Source organism: Pangasianodon hypophthalmus, chromosome 25 (assembly GCF_027358585.1).
Source record: "Pangasianodon hypophthalmus isolate fPanHyp1 chromosome 25, fPanHyp1.pri, whole genome shotgun sequence".
Lineage (NCBI taxonomy): Eukaryota > Metazoa > Chordata > Actinopteri > Siluriformes > Pangasiidae > Pangasianodon > Pangasianodon hypophthalmus.
This window is the reverse complement of record NC_069734.1, coordinates 16680861-16697767: the sequence shown is the minus strand read 5'-3', so window position 1 is coordinate 16697767 and position 16907 is coordinate 16680861. Positions and strand designations below refer to the sequence as shown.

Sequence of the window (16907 nt, the reverse complement as noted above, 5' to 3'; positions counted from 1 at the left end):
GCCTCACAGAAGAAATCTCTTTGTTAATGCCATGTCACACGCCTGACTGGACTCTGGCCAAATATATTGACTTTGCACTCCGGTTGAGTGGTTCCTCGTTCACTGTGGGGATTGTGGAAGAGGAATCCTGCTATCTTCCGGTACCCACCACACCGGAGCATTATCCTGTCCCGACTATCATGTCTGCTACTCCAGGGCCTGCTCATGTCACGCCTGCTACTCCAGGGCCTGCTCACATCACGCCTGCTACTCCAGGGCCTGCTCACGTCTCGCCTGCTACTCCAGGGCCTGCTCACGTCACGCCTGCCAAGCCAGGGCCTGCTCACGTCACGCCTGCCAAGCCAGGGCCTGCTCACGTTAAGGCCTGCCAAGCCAGGGCCTGCTCACATCATGCCGGCCACTCAAGAGCCTCTTCACAAAATGGCCAAGGACTGTTTACAAGATGGCCGCCACGCCTGATTCTCCGGCCAAGATGGCCACCACGCCTGATTCCCCGGCCAAGATGGCCACCACGCCTGAGCCTCACCATGCCACGACCATCATGTCAGAACCTCGTCATGTCACGGCTGCTACTCCTGAGTCTGGACCCATCATGACTGCCATGTCAGAGCTTACAGTCAAGATGGCTGCCACGCCAGAGCCTTGTCATGCCCTGACCATCTTGCCAGAAGCCCGTCATGAAATGGATGCCATGCAAGTTTCCCCTAAGAATTTTTTTGGGGGGGGATATAGTACCCAAGCTCCTGCAGATGCGGAGCTTGGGCCAGGACTGATGAGACTGATTTCCAGTGTGATGGATCCACCTCTGATATCAGTGCGAGCAGCTGGCATCCCAGAGGCCTCCCCTGTCCAGGAGTCTGCCCCAGAGGCCTCCCCTGTCTACGAGTCTGCCCCAGAGGCCTCCCCTGTCCAGGAGTCTGCCCCAGAGGCCTCCCCTGTCCACGAGTCTGCCCCAGAGGCCTCCCCTGTCCACGAGTCTGCCCCAGAGACCTCCCCTGTCCACGAGTCTGCCTCAGAGGTGGCGACGTCCGCTGCAGAACCTGCTGAGGCAGCGGCGTCCGTTGCAGAACCTCCCGAGGCGGCAGCATCCATTTCTGAACTCTCTGCCCATCCTGTCATGGCCAAGGAGACCGTTCATGAACTCCCACCTGATCCGCCTTGGTGGGCACCTGCCTTGTTAGCTCTACATTGGTGGACATCTGCTGGTGCCCTTCAGCTCCGCCTGCTCCGCCCTGGTGCCCTTCTGCTCCTCCATGGCTGCCTGCTCTGCCATGGCTCCATGCTCTTCTGGATCTGACCTGGTGGTCCCCTGGCCCTCCACTGTTTCACGGTCTACCACTGTTTCATGACCCATGGTCTTGCCCATTGTTCCACGGTCCATGTCATTATCCAGATCCTGTTCCCCTTCATGGACCTGGCCCTCCATCCCTCCCCCTGTTCCACCTTCGCTCTACCACCCTCCTGGACTTGTTAGGTTTGGGTTTTGTTTGTGCATTTGGAGCCGACCTTAGGGGGGGGATATGTAATGTGGGGTTTGGGTTTTGTTGTGTTTCTTGTTCATTGTTCTCATGTCTTTTATTTTGGAGTTTAGTCATGGTTCCTGTCTAGTCATGTGTTCCTTGCCCCTCCTGTGATCTTGTCATGTGTTACCCTTGTCTATGTGTCTTGTTCTGATTGGTTGGTTAAGTCATGTGTCCTTGATTGTTTGGTATATATAGCCCTCATGTAGCAATTGTCTCTGGTCGTGTATTGATTTTGTAACCTGCAGTCTGTTTGTGTCTAGTCTGTCCAAGCCAAGTCAAGTCTGTCCAAACCAAGTCAAGTCTGTCCAAGTTAAGTCAAGTCCTTATTTGTATTTTTGGTTTTCACTTTGTTAAATAAAGCTGCACTTGGGTTCATCCCCACGCTCGCCTTGGTGGACTAATGTTACAGGGGGGCGGATTAATAGGAGAGTGAAAAACGGGTTTCAATTTGGATACGTGAAAAACGGGATGGATTGTCCTGTACACTGGAGGAAGTTTGCTGCCACTGGGCTAAGAACTTTAGTGACAATGAATTTAGGAGCCAACTTACTAGATATGGAGTGAAGCGGAATATCTTTACTAGAAAACCACACTTTTTGAACGACAACGTAGACGCGATCAGCCTAAGCCTTAGTGCGCGCGCCCACCTTGAGAAGCGTCCGACAAGCAGTTCTCCAGGTGCGGTGGCACTTCTGGACGAAAGCGTGGGCAGTGGGGACCGCGACTTCGGATTCCAGACTAGGAAAAATAGGTGGCTGGTACCCTAAGCTACACTCAAATGGAGAGAGGCCCGTGGATGACACTGGCAATGAATTGTGTGCGTACTCCACCCAAGAGAGCTGTTGGCTCCAAGAGGATGGGTTCTGAGAAACCAAACATCGTAACACCCGCACAGGATCCTGATTGTCTCGCTCGGTCTGCCCAATGCTCAGAGGATGGTAACCAGAAGAAAGGCTAACTCTCTCCCCAGTAGCCGACAAAATTCTCTCCAAAATTTGGAAACAGACTGGGGACTCCTGTCAGAAACCACATCCGTCGGGAGGCCACGAATGTGAAAGACACGGTCAATGACAGTAACCGCCGTCTCCCTGGCAGAAGGTAATTTGAGCGGGGGAATAAAATGGGCCACCTTTGAGAACCGGTCCACCACGGTCAAAACCACCGTGTTACCCTGGGACGGAGGTAGGGCGGAAATGAAATCTAGTGCTATGTGGGACCAGGGTCTCGAAGGGACAGACAGTGATTGAAGGAGACCCTCCGGGGGACGATTGGAAGCCTTACAACTGGCACAGACCGTACAGGCCAAAACAAAATCCCGAATGTCACGAGCCATCAATGGCCACCAGAACCGTTGTTTGACCAAAAAGGCGGTACGATTAATCTCCGGATGACAAGCGACCTTAGAACAGTGGCTCCAGTGGATGACGTCGGACCTTAAACCCTCCGGCACAAATAACCGAGCCGGTGGGCACCCAGACGGCGGCATTACCCCTTGTAAGGCCGTGCGGACCTTAGACTCAATCTCCCAAGTGATAGTGGAGACCACAAGTCTCTCAGGTAAAATAAGCTCGGGAGTAGTCGGAACGATCAAAAACGCGGGACAAAGCATCGGGCTTGATGTTTTTAGAGCCCGGACAGTACGACATGGAAAAGACGAAGCGACCGAAAAGAAGAGCCCACCGAGCCTGCCTGGAGTCGAGACGTTTGGCCGACCTGATGTATTCAAGGTTCGTATGATCCGTCCAGACGATAAAAGGCACCCCCGAGCCTTCCAACCAATGACGCCACTCCTCCAAGGCTAACTTAATCGCCAACAACTCGCTATTACCAGTGTCATAATTCTGTTCGGCGAGGGACAAACGATGAGAAAAAAGGTGCACGGATGCATCTTGCCGTCCGCGGAGGAGCGCTGGGAAAGAACCGCGCCAACCCCCACCTCCGAAGCGTCGACCTCCACCACAAACTGACGCGAAGGGTCGGGGGCAATGAGAATAGGGGCCGAAACAAAGCAGCTCTTGAGGTTAGAAAATGCAGCATGTGCTGCACTAGACCACCTGAACGCAGTCTTGGTGGAGGTCAAGGTGGTCAGAGGGGCAGCTAGTTGGCTGAAGTTGCGAATAAAACGCCGGTAAAAATTGGCGAACCCCAGAAACCTCTGCAGGGCCTTGCGGGAGTCAGGGGTCGGCCAATCCACCACAGCCTTGATCTTGTCGGGATCCATGCGCACCCCCTCGGATGAAATGATGAACCCCAAAAATAGGACTGACTGTGCATGAAAAACGCTTTTCTTCACCTTGACAAGAAGCCCATTCTCGAGCAGCCGAAGGAGCACTCGCCTGACATGCTGAACATGTTCCTGGAGAGAGGAGGAAAAAATCAATACGTCATCCAGGTAGACATATATGAACTGGTCAACCATGTCTCTCAGCACGTCATTCACGAGTGCCTGGAAAACCGCCGGAGCGTTAGACAGGCCGAACGGCATAACCAGGTATTTGAAATGCCCCCTGGGGGTATTAAAGGCGGTTTTCCACTCATCCCTCTCCCTTATGTGAACCAGATGATAGGCGTTGCGCAGGTCCAGTTTGGTGAAAAAAAGACGCCCCCTGCAGCCGCTCGAAAGCTGAAGACATCAGCGGCAAGGGATAAGTGTTCCTTACCGTGACGCTGTTCAGCCCCCGGTAATCAATACATGGCCGCAGAGATCTGTCCTTTTTCACCACAAAAAAGAACCCGGCACCTGCAGGGGAAGAGGAACGATGGATGAGCCCAGCTGCCAAAGAATCAGAAATATATTTCTCCATGGCCTCCCTCTCTGGGGCAGAAAGCGAGTAAAGCTTGCCTTTAGGCGAAGACTTACCTGACAATAATTCTATGGCACAGTCATAGGGACGGTGCGGAGGGAGAGAAGCGGCCCAAGACTTACTGAACACTTCCTTGAGGTCCATGTACTCCTTAGGCACGTTAGACAGGTCCACCGACTCCTTCTGGAAAACAGAACTAGACACAGATGAACAGGCAGACACAAGACAATTAGCATGACAATGTTCGCTCCACGATAAAACTGTATTAGAATACCAGTCAATGTGTGAGCCAGGGGTGAAAAAGGACAACTGCAGCAAGCGGGGAATCAGCGAGTACGAAGCGTATTTCTTCAAAGTGATTCCCCAACGCGATGAGAGTTAACGGAGCGGCGGCTCAGGATCGTGCGCTGGGCTGACCGCATCGGTGGAAAAAGGGGCAAGGAGATCCGTGGCTGCCGGAACTGCGCGTCGTAGCCCCGTTGTTCCTGCTGCTGTAGGCGTGCGTCCACCCGAATTGCGAGAGCGATGAGCTCATCCAGGGTCGTAGGACGTTCCAGCATGAAGATCTCCTTCTGGGTGCAGGAACATATCCCACTGGCCCTCCTCGTTCCAATTGCACAATTGCACGGAATTCGATGGAGTAATCCGAGACAGAGAGCTCGCCTTGACGTAAGTCCCGTCACAGCACGATCAAATACTCTCTTCATTTCCTCGGCGAGCGCTTGGAACGAGGAACAACACGGATGTTGGTTCTCCCACATCGCTGTCCCCCACAAAGCCGCCTTCCCTAGAAAAAGTCTGGGGTTGGAGCAAGAAAAACAACAAGCACCTGGTGAGAAAGGCTAGGCAGAGACGCGGCTCACCAGAGTATGAGGCGGGAGGTGGTAGGCGTGGCTCAGGTTGAGTTGTGAGCGCCGACTGGGGGGATAAGCGCTGGGGAGCTGGCGCAGCGGGTGATGTTGCCGACTCGGTTCTCAGTAGTGGAACCTGGGTAGTGAGCTCGGACACCTGTGCTACCAAGGCTTGCACCGGACGACCCGTAGCGACCACCGTCAGTTCATTCTGTCAGGGATTACAAGGCGGATTCAAGTGCGAGTTCAGCTCGCTGAAGAGCTGAAGAAAGCGTAACAGACAGAGTACAGTGGGTGGACAAATGTGGGTGCAGTTGTGGCAGGTTTCCTTGGTAGCACTCAGCTGCAACGGGGAATAAACAGTCCCATGATCCAGGCTAGACGACAGTAATCCACCAGAGGTACCGGGAAACAGAGCAACAGAATACAGACACGAAAACAACGAACTGACAGACATGACAAACACTGAGGCTTAAATAGAGCAGTAAATGAGTGGCAGCTGAAACTAATGAGCTAATCAGTGGTAGTGCACAACAAGGCCAGAAGAGGCAGGCCCATGAACCGTGACATTCAGCTGTTTTTAAAGGTGCAGACTCTTTATTAGTATCTTGAATAGTAAAGACTGTGGCAGGGGGGATAGTTTTTTTTTCTATGAGCTTCCTATTAGTATTTGGGATTCAGACACAGTCTGTGTTTAAGTCTAGGTTGAAAACATATTTGTTTTTGTTTAATAGCTTTTCTCTCAGATTAAGGCACAGGTTCGTAGCCATAGAGAATTTTGGTAAACTGGGATGTTTGGATGCTGTCGCCCACCCCTGTCTTACACAGTCCCTCAGGTTTGTTGACAGTGGAGTGGTGAGACGCTTTATGTCCCAGTGTGCCATCATAACTGTTATCTTCTGACTGTCCCATTTAGTTATACTGTCATAACTAGTACTGCTGGAGTCCCTGCTTGCACTCACAATGTACACCCTGTAGTGGAGGAGCATACCAAATAATCTGTTCTATCTCTCTCTCTCTCTCTCTCTTTCATTATACATGTTAATCCTGCTGCCTGATGGTGTGCTGCTGTCCCTGATAGCATCTGATTTTATAAAAGTCCTGAATATCAAGCTGTTAAAATAGTTGAACTGTTTTGCTGTTGTTTTTTCATGTAATACATCATTATTTTGAATTAAGATCTTGTTATTTCAAGATGTTATGTCAATATTTTGAGTTATTATCTCATTGTTTTATTTAAAACATGCTATTTCTTTTTTCTACACAAACTGTGGTTCAGGAATTGCATAGCTTTTTGTACAGAAATGTCAGTACTAGAACAATTTTGCTTTAAAACGTCTGCTTTATACAGCTACATAAAAGTTTTACACTGCACTTACATAACACGTCCAGGCGTTTTGGTGTAGAGTTGTGCTGTCCCAGCTGGTTGCGAGCAGTGCAGTAGTACAGTCCGCTGTGCTGGGAGCTGATGCTGCTGATGCTGTAAATCTGGCCTGTTGTCAGCAGTGTGTCTGTAGCTGCTCTCTGCTTAAACCAGGAGTAGGTGAGAACAGGAGGGTTTGCATCACTGCTACAGCTCAGAGTCACTGAATCCCCCTCCACTGTGTGTCCAGAGGAAAGAACCACTGCTCTGGTGTCTTTAGGGGAATCTGATTAGAAATAAAACACCTGAATCAGCTGGTGTGTGTTCAGGATCAGCATTTGATATGTATATGTACTATGATCGAGGAGAGTGAAATCCGCACTCACACACTGGAGGAGAGAGGAGACTGTCATGGCCTTCAACAGCACAGCTGTAACTGACCGCACCACTGACTGCAGCTACAGAGCAGGAGGCAGATTTACAGTCAGACACACGCTGTCCGTTCTTGTACCAGATGTAAGTGGGTCTGTTAGACAGAGTGCAGGTGGTGATGCAGCTCAGCTTCTTTTGTCCACTACCTGAGTCCGATACCATAATCTTCAGATCTGCAAATAATAAATTCAGTTTATTATTTTCATTTATTTCATCTATGTAAATGTAGTTAAGTAAATGTATAATTATGTGGCATTACCTGTAACAGACAGAGAGACTCCAGGCTGGCCGGTGTATTTGCCTGTAGGATCATCAGTGTAGAATCTGAATCTGTAGGTTTGAGCGTCTCTCTCTCTCAGGTTAGTGATTCTCAGACTACAGTTATTCTGGGAGCTGTGTGTGTACTGCACTCGGCCCTGATACTCCTCATCCTCTCTCACATCCTCAGGTTCAACACCAGCTTGCTGTTTAATGAACCACACTGATTTTATCACTGTGCGGCCTGCAAGGTGTTTATAAGAGCAGGACAGATCAATCGATGTGTCTTTCAGAGCACACACATGTTCAGGAGTGTAAGTCACACCCCAACACTCTTTACCCAGTACACCTGAAACACACAGAAAGGTACACATAGGAAGAAAGAACTCGAATTGTGAGAGCTTCATTTACACATCTGAGGCTGAAATGAATGTGAAATGCGAGTTGTTCTGTAAATTTGATTAAAGGAAAGCAAATCTGGATCAATACAATTCTAACATCTGATCTAAAGCATTTCTCCCTCCAGTGTATAACATAAAATAAAAGTAGCAACATGACCTATTGTAACTGTGGAGCTTTTAATAGATTTATGAGTCAAAACACCATATTTTCTGTTTTTATAAACATTTCGCAGCTGAGATGTGTTTATTCTCTGTGTCACGGAAAATGAAGGCAAATATTGTGAGGTAGAATTGTGAAGTGAAGTGACGTGTTTAGACTTATGTTGAGCAGCACCACTAATTTATTAACTGATCTATTATTAAATTATTTGCTAAATCATTCATTAAAATATTAAATGATATCCCACACCATCACTGATACAGAAACCTTTTTCTTTAATTTTTCAAATTAAGTCACCATTTCAGAAACAATAATATAAGCAAAGCATGATGTTTTAATGACAGCAATATGAGTTACTGTTTTCAGTTTGATGCTGAGGGACAGATTTACTCTGACACTTACACACTGGAGGAGAGCGGTGTTCTTTCCCATACACCTGACAGGAGTAGCTGCCTTCATCATGTGGACTGGTTGAGTCGAGCACAATGGAGGCATCAGTGCTATATCTGAAGTAATTGTCATTCCTGTACCAGTAGAAACTGTATGTGCTGATGCTGCAGGTGGAGCTACAGGTCACTTTCACTTTTCTCTGTCCTACAGTGTTAGGCTTCACCTTCAACTGCAAGTCTATTATGTAACAAAACTCTGTAAATACTACATAGCTGAAATACATACTACACATTATACAAAAAGTGTGTGTGTGTGTGTGTGTGTGTATTACCTGTAACGGTCAGATGAACTCCAGATGAGGCTGATATCCAGACACTTCTCTGTGTTTTAAATCTAAAGTTATAAACTCCAGAATCACTCACTCTCACATTTCTCAGTGTCAGCTCAGAGTCAGACCACCCGGTTCTTACAGACACTCGTCCTGAGTATTGTGGATCTTTGCTCAGGTTTTGTGGTTCTCTTTCAGAGCTCTGGACTCGATACCACTCTCTCTGTGTGACAATGGAGTGATCACGTGTTGTAAATGTACAGGAGATTTTTACTGTAGATCCAGTAGCAGCACAGAGACTCTGAGAGGAGAGAGTTACACTGTGCTGAGCCTGAACTCCTGGAACACACACACACACACACACACACACACACACACAGCAGAAACACAAATTAAAGTGAGTTAAACACATAAAGCAATGGCTCATGCATTGACCAGCAAGAGTGTAACCACAGTTTTAACCACTGCTGCAGTCACACATAGCGAATGAGTGAAGGAGGTGTGAAAATGATGATAAAAATAGAACTCAGGTTGAAACCGTTCATAAACCTCATCCGGGGTTATAGAATTAACAGGACACATAAACTCACACAGAAAAAGAAAGGTGCAGGACATTAATGTAGCGTATATTATATAATACATTAATAATATACTGTAATAAAATTATTTGATAATGAAAAAATAATATAATGATTTCATATATATATATATATATATATATATATATATATATATATATATATATATATATATATATATATATATATATATGTACACACACACACACACACACGCATACATACATATACACACACGTCAGTAGAATTTGCAATTATTCATAGGTTTATCTATAACTTTTGTCTTTTACTCCACAACATCCTACAAATGTTCTTGCCTGCACCCAAATCTTGTCAAATTTATAAAAATACTTCCAAACACAGAGACATGTTTAGGGCTTTTGTGTTGCAGTAGTGACACAACAGCACATAAAAACAGTAGGAAGAGCTGAAATATCTGAAAAGTTTACCTGTCAGTAACATGAGGATTGCTGCTACTGTAATATTTCTCGACATTCTGTAAAACATGGTGACATCAGCCTTCAGACAGCCGACGCTTGAAGATCCACCACGTGTAGAATTTAGACCAAAAATGTCCTTATAAATACAAAATACATCTATCTTTCTCTTTTAATGAATATTAACTGCCTTATTCAGCCTGTTCCTCCTTCACTCGTACTGCACTTGTAAGCAGTTATGAGCTTCTTCATGACACTAGCAGTAAAGACACGGAAGATGAGTAGTGCACTTGACACAGCATTGTGTTGTCACACCTCCCTATTTTGGCTTCCTCTTTGTTTTTACACGTGAAGGTATTCAAGTCTGATTAACACAGCATTCTTATTCTATTTTTCTTTCTTTTCAGCTAAAAAAAAAAATTTTCTTTTACTAGGCCTAGCTAAATATGTACTGTATTTTTTTGCCTCTACTTTGTTTCATCTGTTATGACTGTCTCTATTTCTGTTCCTTCAAAAGACTGTGAGCGCTGACCAGTCAGGTTTGAGTTTGTTGAGACTGTCTGATATTGAAATTCTTCAAGATATTTGTCTTAATAAAGCTGCTGGTGCATTAATAAAGAAACCAAAACAAACCCATGTGATGTCACCATGATCACTTATTGCTAGGCTGCTTCTAGCACCTCCCAGTGGTGACTGCCATTTTAGAAGACTCCTGATTTACATTAGTGCCCAATTGTGAGGATATCACCTGCTTGCCTACCACGGCAGACATTCAGACCTCCTGGTGATTTATTTATTTATATCTTTCAAATTGAGCAGCTATGTGACTGTAGAGCAGCAATTGTGAACAATTGCGACTCTTCAGTTTTAGAAACTCCCTCATGCGGGGGTCTTAGCGTTTTACTCAAAACATACATGATGTAAGATCATATATTATATAATATTTATATTTATTTTATCTTTATCTTTGATCTATCTTGAAAGTAAGGTTCAGGGTTACATATTATTTTGCTGCGATAGAAAGAGTAAAGGTGGTGGAATTGTGATATTCATAAAAGAGTCTCTCTTTTTCATCCATTCCTAAAATGTTTGAACATTTTGCCTTGGATGTTTGTATTAGTTGCAATGATCATGTCAGCGTTATCGGATTATATCGCTCTCCCTCCTCAAACAAAGACGGAATACTTGAAATCAGTAATCTACTATCTGCAGTCCAAACTTCTTGAATATCAGTGCACTTTAACTTCATATTCGTCTCAGGTATAAAAGCTAGTGTTTGGAAAGCTGCTCATGTCATTTCCCTCCATAAAGTTGGTGATCCAACTGATGTAAATAATTAAGGGTCTATTTTAGGCCTGCTGTTATTTGCCCTACATATTAACAATATCCTCAACCCTGACAAAACTAAATGTATGATTTCGTTTGAATTCTCACAATGTCTATCCCATCACAAGTCTTTTGAAGGCGCACAAATTGAGACAGTCGACTCCTACAAATACTTGGGTATATATATGTGCTGGACAGCAAATTTTCTTTTTAAACCCATTTTAAAAAGACATTTTTACAGACAGTATATATATACATAAAACGTTATAATTCTTTATAATGTTCGTGACGACGGGCCCGCGGCCTGCGCACATAATTTTTCCACCGCTCTTCACACAGCTGCGGCAGGGTGCTGAAAGGACAACGCCGCTTCAGCACCCCCATTCTAAATCTACCCTCACAGAGGAAACCGAGGGATATAAAAGGAGCACGTGGCCGCTCTCCAGTCGAGGTAGGCTCTACATGCCCGCTAATTTTGTCCTTTTGCAGACGGAGACATAAGCGGAGAAGACGAGCCTCACACTCACGCACCACACGCCGGGACAACCTCTCACCGCCGCCTTTCACCACTTTTCCCCAACCTCCACTTAGAAAATAAAGAGCACATTTTGCACATGAACAGGTGCTTGTGTTCAGCCTTTCTGTGATCTCGCACGTCACAGTGGTGGAGGATGCGGGCATGAACACAGCACCTAGCAGTGTGATGGAAGCCACACTTCAACAACTTCTCCAAGCAAGCCTGCAGCAGCAAGCCCTGTCCCAGGAGCTAGCCCGCGGCCTCCACGCCACAACCCAAGAGCTCCTGGAACTTAGGAAGCCAGACACCGCTGCGGTCCCCCTCCCCAGCCCCTGCCGCGAGGCCCAGCACCTCCTCACCAAGCTCACGGCCGACGATGAAGTGGAGGCCTATCTACACATGTTTGAGATCGTCGCTTCCTCCCTTGCTCCACTCCTCACGGGAGAGGCCCAGCTGGCCTATCATGCCCTCGACCCGGAGGAGGCCACGGAGTACAGCCTAGTGAAAAACAAGATCCTCCTGGACTGCGGTCTCCAGCCAGGCCGCCTCTCAGCCACTGAGGTTGCCGAGTGAGTGGCCATGGATCCGTTCCTCCGAGCTCTGCCGCCCGAAGAAAAGAAGGCGGTGGGGCATGCGTGGAGCCCGCACCCCCCAGGGAAATGCTGGAGGCTCTGGAGTGAGCGGTGGCTACTCTGGAGATCGGCATGGGCGACTGACATGACTTTCCCCAACCCTCTCCGACGAGGTGCTTAGATCTGCACACCCAAGGGGAGGGAAGACCCAGCCATAGCCACTCCGCTTATGGGACGCCCCAAGAGGCATCCATGCCTACCGAACCAGACCCAAACCCCCCCCCCCCCCCCCCCCCCCCCCAACGGATGGAAAAGCCTTGGCTCACCGGATGAGCCCTCTATAGGGCAGCCCCGGCCAGCCTGCCCACAGTGCCCGTTCGCGTTAATGGTAGGCCAGTTTCGGCCCTCCTGGACTCAGGGAGCACAGTTACCCTGGACCGGCCCTCCATCCTCGCCTCACCACAAGCTCAAGGATCCCTGATGGTCTCCTGTGTACATGGGGATGCCAATCAGGTCCCTGCAGCCCATGTCTCTGTGGGCCACCGGGCTAAGGAGTGGCCCCTCCTGGAGGGCTTTATCCCTGAGTTCCCCGTGCCTCTGCTCCAGGGTCGAGACTGGCCAGGGTACTCCACTGCCAAAGCCTCCCAACACCACGAAGGAAAGGAGGCCCAAGCGGAGGCTAGCAATGTCCGGCCAGCATGCCTCCCCCTGACTAATCCTGTCTCCTCTGTATATTCGCAGGTTGCCAGAGAGGGAAATTTCGGCCGGGAGCAGAAGGAGAATGCTAGACTGAAGAACTGCTGGGCTCAGGTGCGGGTCATCGAAGGTGTACACCAGCAGCCCGACCAGCGGCTGCCAACCTCCTAATTCCTGGTGCGAGGAGGCCTGCTGTACCTCAAGACGGAGCGCCAAAACCAGCCCTACGAACTGCAGGTGGTGCCACGCAGCCGCACGCAGGCCCTTCTGCACCTAGCCCATGCTCATCCACTGGGGTGGCACCTGGGGCCCCCAGAACACCCTCGAGAAATTGAAGGACTGATTCACCTGGCCCGGGATGGACGACGAGGTCCGGGCCTTCTGCCAGCAGTGCCCCCAGTGCCAGAGGACGACCCCCTATAAGCCTGCTCCCGTGCCGCTCATCTCTCTCCCCATTATCGGCCTCCCCTTCGAGAGGATTGGCATAGTTATGGTAGGACCGCTGCCAAAGTCGGCCTGGGGCCATGAGTACATCTTAGTCATTGTGGATTATGCCAGCCGGTACCCCGAGGCCTTCCCCCTTCGGAAAGCCACCTCCCGGAACATCGCCCGAGAGCTCCTTCCCCTCTTCAGCCATGCGGGAATTGCCAAGGACATCCTCACTGACCAAGGTACGCCCTTTACATCTAAACTAATGGCGGATCTGTGTCGGTTGTTGCGGGTGGCCCACCTAAGGACATCTGTCTACCACCCCCAGTTAGAAGGGCTGGTGGAAAGATTCAATCAGACGCTGAAGCGGATGCTCCGGAGGGTGGTAGACAAGGAGGGGAGGAACTGGGACCTTCTCATCTCAGACGTCCTCTTCATCGTCCGAGAAACCCCGCAAACTTCTACCGACTTCACCCCCTTCAAACTACTCTTTGGAAGGCGACCCTGGACATATTGACAATGTGATGCCGATCGTCTGGGAGCATATGGAGACTGCTCAGCGGGAACAGAACAGGGCCTATAACTGATCCGCTCAGCCCCGCGAGTTTCGCCCAGGTGACAAGGTCCTTCTCCTCCTCCCAGACGCCACCTGCAAATTCCTGCAAAGCCCGTTCACAGTCCTTGAGAAGGTGGGGCTGGTCAACTATCGCCTGCAGCAGCCAGGTAAGCATGCAGACACTCAGGTTTATCACATCAATCTGCTAAAGAAATGGACTGAGCCCACCCCTGTTGTGTCTGTGTTTGCAAGCCTTCCCACAGATTTGTTGGAGCGTAACTTGGTCCACAGAGGAGAGGACCAGAACCAAGAACTGGCAGAGCTGGTGGACCAGTTTGCAGATGTCTTCTCCTCCAACCCCGGCCTTATGCACCTGGTCCACCACGCCATCAAAACCCCTCCGGGAGTTGTGGTCTGGCTGCGGCGATACCGTGTCCCAGAAGCTTGTCGCAAGGCAATCGAGGAGTCAACCAGCCCATGGTCCAGCCCCATTGTGGTGGTCCCAAAACCTGACTGGAGTATCTGGCTGTTTAATGACTTCTGGAAGCTGAACCGGGTCTCGGAGTTCTGTGGCCCCACCGCCCCTACGCTGCAGCCTATCTGGACGACGTAGTAATACATTCCTCCACCTGGACCGACCACCTACACCATCTCAGGGAGGTCATAGGGGAGCTCCGGAAGTCTGGGCTGACAGCCAACCCCAAGAAATGCCAAGAAATGGGATTAACCGAGGCACAGTACCTGGGGTACCACATCGGCCGGGGCCTCCTCATGCCACAAGAGAAGAAAGTTGAAGTCGTGCATGAGTATCCAAAACCTACCACCAAGAAACAGGTACGTTCCTTTGTGGGGTTGGCTGGATATTATAGGCGATTCGTGCCCAACTTTTCCTCGATTGCCTCTCCCTTGTCTGACCTCACCAAGAAGGGACAACCGGACGGAGTTCCCCAGTGCTGCAAAACCCCGACTTCAGCCTCCCCTTCATTGTCCAAAAAGACGCCTCCGAGACCGGGCTAGGGGCTGTCCTCTCGCAAGTCTTCGATGGGGAGGAGCACCCGGTCCTCTTCATGAGCCGAAAGCTGACCCCCGCGGAGAGGAACTATGCCGCCGTGGAGTGAGAGACTCTAGCCATCAAATGGGCCGTAGACGAGCTTAAATACTACCTGGCCGGGCGGCCCTTCATCCTGGTCACCAACCATGCCCCTCTCCAATGGATGGCCAAGGCGAAAGATACTAACACTAGAGTGACGCGATGGTTCCTCTCCCTCCAAGACAATTTCACAGTACAACATCAGGCGGGGGCTCAGCACAGTAATGCAGATGGGCTTTCCCGGAGCTACTCACTCTGGGCCCATTGCATGCCGGCAGTAGGCTCGGAGCTGAGGGGGGGTACTGTGACTGCGCGCCCGCAACCCGCGAACATAATTGTTCCACCGCTCCTTCAGAGATTGAATGATAAATAAAGTAACTAGGTAATTTCATTAAAAAAAGTTTTATAGTTATTGCTCGAAAACAGAATGCATAAAGAAAGCATATATAGATCACTTAAAATAAAAAGAGCACTATAGATTGAATAGCATTAAAATAAATGTAAAAAATAAATGAATAAATCAATGAATGGAACAAAAAAAAAACAGTTGTGAAAAAAATTAATCCTTAATCCAAATTCCTCTTAAAAATCCTGACCTGCATGCACAACTGCTAAGGTAAATCAGTATACAGTACTATATAAGCACTACAATACACTACTGAAGCATCAATACTGCTACTCTGATAAAATGCCAAAGCCGTCCCTCTTCTCCTGTTCAGTTTGGATACAGAACAGAACGATCACATCTCTCTCAGCTCGTTCTCTTTCTGGTGATTTTCTGGATCTTGCTGTAGATCTGAGATGAATCTTCTGCCGCTTCGTCTGCCACAAGCCTGTGGAACAAAAAGAGGTGATTTAAAGACTAGAATAGTGTAATGTCTTAGATTTCTAATCAGTCACTTAATGAACTTAATGAAGTAGACTGAGCAGCACAATTAGTGTTGGTGTAATGATAATGATTTGCTCACTGGATGGCAGCAGTGTTCCTGCTAAAGTTCACAGCAGCGTACTGAACATCCTCTTCCTCTGTGGTGTCTGGAGGAAGCCTGGGTGACAGAGACTCTTCCTGTGTGTGCGAGTTAAAAACAACAGTGGCATAGTGAACATTATCCTGATCATCTGAGGCGACTCTCCCTCTGAGGTTTGAGGCTCGGACATTTTCATACACAGCAGCAGACGGAGGCTGAAAAGAAGCACAGGATAAAGTTCATATCTGAACATGTCACATGATCAAACAGTCCCTCCTTTCACCTTCACTCACCTGTCCGCTGTCACCAGTGCTGCTGTGGCCATTAGCTGAGCTCCAATTCCTCTTCCTGAGAAATAGCAAGCGCATGTTCATGCTAATTGTAAATGAGTATTTTAATTTTAGTTATGTTTGAAACATATTTTACATACCACATCCACAGAGCTCCTGAGAGGAGTGTTACTGCCAGGAAGACGACCAGTCCCACCACGATGACCTTTAAACCTGTGTTCTCCTCTGAGCCTTCAGAAAAAAAATCATATGCAATATGAGGCTTTACTTTTATTATTTTTGTTCATCCACTTTATACAGCTACATAAAAGTTTTACACGGCACTTACCTAACACATCCAGGTGTGTTGGTGTAGAGTTGTGCTGTCCCAGCTGGTTGCAAGCAGTGCAGTAGTACAGTCCGCTGTGCTGGGAGCTGATGTTGCTGATGGTGTAATTCTGGCCTGTTGTCAGCAGTGTGTCTGCAGCTGCTCTCTGCTTAAACCAGGAGTAGGTGAGAACAGGAGGGTTTGCATCACTGCTACAGCTCAGAGTCACTGAATCCCCCTCCACTGTGTGTCCAGAGGAAAGAACCACTGCTCTGGTGTCTTTAGGGGAATCTGATTAGAAATAAAACACCTGAATCAGCTGGTGTGTGTTCAGGATCAGCATTTGATATAGATATAGATGTACTATGATTGAGGAGAGTAAAATCCACACTCACACACTGGAGGAGAGAGGAGACTGTCATGGCCTTCAACAGCACAGCTGTAACTGACCGCACCACTGACTGCAGCTACAGAGCAGGAGGCAGTTTTACAATCAGACACACGCTGTCCGTTCTTGTACCAGATGTAAGTGGGGTTGTTAGACAGAGTGCAGGTGGTGATACAGCTCAGCTTCATGTACTGGTCACTCAAGTCTGAGACTGTAACCTTCAGATCTGCAAATAATAAACTA

At 48.4% G+C, this 16907-nt stretch overlaps 1 protein-coding gene across 1 annotated transcript in view; it reads right to left on the bottom strand.

The window, feature by feature from the left end:
- The window catches only part of LOC113547583 (uncharacterized), a 46196-nt gene that overhangs the window by 3805 nt on the left and 25484 nt on the right, over nt 1-16907 (bottom strand). Inside the window, 14 exon segments of the mRNA XM_053229303.1 lie at nt 6558-6827; nt 6928-7146; nt 7233-7580; nt 11247-11437; nt 11809-12123; nt 12437-12860; nt 12985-13152; nt 13619-13775; nt 13883-14263; nt 14363-14438; nt 15680-15894; nt 15973-16027; nt 16110-16200; nt 16298-16567. Coding sequence (XP_053085278.1) covers nt 6558-6827; nt 6928-7146; nt 7233-7580; nt 11247-11437; nt 11809-12123; nt 12437-12860; nt 12985-13152; nt 13619-13775; nt 13883-14263; nt 14363-14438; nt 15680-15894; nt 15973-16027; nt 16110-16200; nt 16298-16567 — 3180 coding nt within the window.